The sequence below is a fragment of the Aphanomyces invadans genome (assembly GCF_000520115.1).
Source record: "Aphanomyces invadans strain NJM9701 unplaced genomic scaffold supercont1.34, whole genome shotgun sequence".
NCBI lineage: Eukaryota > Oomycota > Saprolegniomycetes > Saprolegniales > Verrucalvaceae > Aphanomyces > Aphanomyces invadans.
This window is the reverse complement of record NW_008580179.1, coordinates 234,210-237,729: the sequence shown is the minus strand read 5'-3', so window position 1 is coordinate 237,729 and position 3,520 is coordinate 234,210. Positions and strand designations below refer to the sequence as shown.

General features: G+C 58.7%; 1 protein-coding gene across 1 annotated transcript; it reads right to left on the bottom strand.

The window, feature by feature from the left end:
* Positions 1-387: 387 nt before the first annotated feature.
* Positions 388-3,520, bottom strand: H310_11772 (hypothetical protein). The gene is made up of 7 exons (XM_008878537.1): positions 3,465-3,520; positions 2,961-3,401; positions 2,555-2,900; positions 2,358-2,484; positions 1,903-2,291; positions 1,602-1,841; positions 388-1,542 (listed from the first exon to the last, which is right to left on the bottom strand). Exons 2-7 carry the CDS (start codon positions 3,051-3,053, stop codon positions 539-541), a joined length of 2,199 nt encoding a protein of 732 aa, XP_008876759.1. The 5' UTR covers positions 3,054-3,401; positions 3,465-3,520; the 3' UTR covers positions 388-538.

The window sequence follows — 3,520 nt, the reverse complement described above, 5'->3', positions numbered from 1 at the left end:
GTGAGTCGGCACACTTGGAGAGATCGTCCTCACCGTGCATGGCGTCCACAAGGACGAGCTGACACATCGGACGACGATGCCAGGTCGGCCGATGCCAACGAAGACGACAGGGCCAGTCACTTGGAGCTGCGTCAGCACTTGTTGTCATATTCCTTTCAAAGTCTACCACCGACAGTGAACTTGCTGGGCGCCCCTTACCATGTCGAACAAACGAACTGGGAGTCGTCAAGGCAGGTACCGACCGCGCTGTCGGGCGGGAAGGAGCACCTGCTTGTCCACGACTCGGACGAGAACTCCATGGAGCACGAGCTAGATGTAGCAGACCCTTGGACGGCCGCCCATTGTCTGCAAAACACTACTGCTGCTTGAACCCACCAGTAGGATCCCTGGCATATGAAGTTGTCATGGAAAAGATGGAGAGCTGCATGCAACGATGAAAGACATCGAACTACTTGATAAAATGTAGCTGAACACTCTAGACTGAGTCGCTGACGCACTACGGTTGGCTTGGCTTGCTCTGTCGACGAAGAAGGCGGCTTTACAACGTTTGAATCCAGGCCGCCAAGGGCTCGACGTCCCGCGCATACATGGCAGCTTTGGTGCGGATATTCTCGAGAACCGTGGCCAGGGGACGGGCAAACGCGCCTTGGGGTCGGCCGACGAGGAACGCTTCCACCGCGCTCGCATCCGATTCCGTTTGGAAGCTCGCAATCGACGCGCACAAGATGCGGCCGACGACGACTTGCGAGTACTTGGCGGAGAGGGCATCCCATTGCGCCTGCACGTACTCCCACGCGACGGTCGATCCGTCCGCCGACACACTGCCAAACACGTACTGGATGTCTTGGCTGCGGACGTTCGCGACGGCCCACTCGAGGGCACGCGACTTCAACGCGTGCGACGAGAATCGCCCGAGCGCACCGAGGACGTCGAGCTTTTCTTCGATGAAGTTGCTAGTTTCATAAACATGTTGCAAGTGCGAAAAGGCGGCGTCCGAGTCGGGCGCCGTGCGGACGTGGATGCTGTACACGATCGAGCGCAGATCGGCCGACAGCGACGACGGCGACGCAAGAGACGCGTGGAACCGAGTCGAGGCTTCGGCCGCGACGGCCGGATCCTTGGCCGCCGCCAGCATCGCAATCACGTCGCGGCGGAAGTTGGTCGTCAAGTCATTGTCGGTCGGGAGAGCATTCCACGTCAACTGGGCCATCACGTTCGAGTACAGCCGTTGAATGTATGCTTGGAAGGCAGGAAACCACGTTTCGTGCTTGAACAAGCGCAAGTACACGGCCAAGTTCTCCGACAGTTCCTTCCACACCAAGTACTCGGGCTCGGCGGCGTACGCTTGAGAAAACTGGAGCGCGTCCGTGGTCGCGACAAGGCCAGCGCGGGCGAGCACAAAAATGCTGTGGAGGAGGGACACACGATCGACGGTGTCCAGCTCAAGCTGTGCGACGGGGGTTTCGAGGGCCGTCCAGAGCTCCGAGGGGTAGTTGACGAGGTAAAATCCCGTTTGGGAAGCGTTGACCTTGACCCAGGGGGCTACAGGTCGTGACAAGGTCAGCGGGGAGTTTGATACGCGCCGCTACACAATGACGTACCATCGCCAATGTCCAAACGAATGGATGGCTGGGACGCCACCCAGATTCCGGCGTTGTGGACACCAGCCGACGGCGTGATGTACGTCAGAGGGACGTCCCACTTGCTCACGGTGTCCTCGGCCCCGTTGGCCAAGAAGCGCTGTTGGGTCAGGGAGATGGTCGGTCCATCCTTCGTCACGGTGACGACAGGGAATCCCATTTGCGTCGTCCAGGTGTGCGCCATCGCGGTAATGTTCAAACCTATCCAAGACGACTCCAGTGACGCTCTTCTTCGCACGAGCAAGGAACATGCTTCGCGTACCGGACGCCGCCTCCAGCGCCTGCCACAAGTCGACCGTCTTGGCATTGCCGTACGCGAACTTGGTCAGGTAGTTGTGCATGCCAACGTAAAATTTGTCGACCCCGATAAAGTTGGCCAACATGCGAATCACCGACGCCCCCTTGGCATACGAGATCACGTCGAAGATCTGGTCCACTTCGTCGGGATGGTGCACGATGACTTCGATCGGGTGCGAGCTCTCCATCGCGTCCTTCTGCATAGCCGTGGCCATCGTGATGTCTTGGACGAAGCTTCCCCAGACGTTCCATTCGGGGAAGATATCGTGCACCGCCTCGAATTCTAGGAATCGAGCAAAACCTTCCTTCAGCCACAACTCCGTCCACCATTCCATCGTAACCAGGTTGCCAAACCTGGCACATGTAGCCGTCAGTTAACCCATCGAGGTCATGATGCCATTCCAGACGCTCGAAACGTACCATTGATGCGCCAACTCGTGGCACACCGTCCGCGCCGTCGCAGTCTTCTGCGCCAAGCTGCTCGCTTGGTCGTCAATCAGCAAGCGCATCTCGCGGTACGTGACGACGCCCCAGTTCTCCATCGCGCCTGTGTTGAAAATGTGAGCGACCGCATCCAAGTCCTGCTGACAGTTCAAACGATGGAAGAGTTCTAATACCGCCGTTGAAATCGGGGATCGCCATCATGTCGAGCTTGGCAAGCGGGTAAGGAATCCCAAACTTCTCCGTGAAGAAGCTCAAGCACTGCGTCGCCACGCGCAGGGCAAACTTGCCCCGGTCCGACCGACCCACGGGGGTGTACACCCGGACGACGACCCCTTCCTTCGTAAAGCCCGAGACAAAGTCGAACTCGCCAACCACCATCCCCAACAAGTACGTGCTCATGACCGGCGTCTCGTCAAATTGCCACACCTTCTCCAAGCGCTTCGGGTTTGACTTGGACGGACGGACGAGCGTCGACAGCACCGGCGTGTTCGAGATGGCTTCGCGGTCCACAGGAGTCACCTACCAACCTCTTCGTCACACACACCAGACGCCGCCACGATTCAACAAGGGAGATCGAACCATCGACAGCTGAAACGAAGCCTTGATCGCGGGCTCGTCCCAGCACACGAGCGCTCGACGCGCGTCGCACGCTTCGAACTGCGTCACGGCCATCGTGCGCAACTCGCCGTCTTGCGTGTACTGGCTTCGATAGAACCCCTTGAGCTTGTCGTTCAAGATTCCGTGGAACTGCAACGACAACGTCGCCTTGGAGCCCGCCGGAATCGTCAACGGAAACACAAACGTGACCGCTTCGTCCTTGGTGATGTACCGCACTTCGTCCGCCGCAACGACTGTGCCCGGACTGTCGTCGTGGTGGATCGCCAGCGACACCGAATGCACCCACAGTTCGACCGCGTGGCACGTGATCGTGGACGTGGCTTCAACGATGGAAACGTCGACGCGCTCCGTGCCTTCAAAGCGAAAGCGGTCTAGGTCAATCACGTCGTAGTCGACCGTGTACTACGCAAGGCACACCTCCACCGTCACGGCACCACACTCTACATAGAACACATCCAGGACTACCTTGATGGGCTTGACAGTCGTCGGCAGCCGCGCAAACGCTTTCTTCGTGCTTCCAT

What these genes read in the sequence shown, in the direction of transcription:
- H310_11772 (XM_008878537.1), bottom strand. Translation starts at nt 3,053, where the DNA reads ATGGCCGTGACGCAGTTCGAAGCGTGCGACGCGCGTCGAGCGCTCGTG. An exon ending in CACGAGTTGGCGCATCAATG is followed by an intron (nt 2,292 to 2,357) that starts GTACGTTTCGAG and finishes TACATGTGCCAG; the next exon opens with GTTTGGCAACCTGGTTACGA. An exon ending in TCGTTTGGACATTGGCGATG is followed by an intron (nt 1,543 to 1,601) that starts GTACGTCATTGT and finishes CACGACCTGTAG; the next exon opens with CCCCCTGGGTCAAGGTCAAC.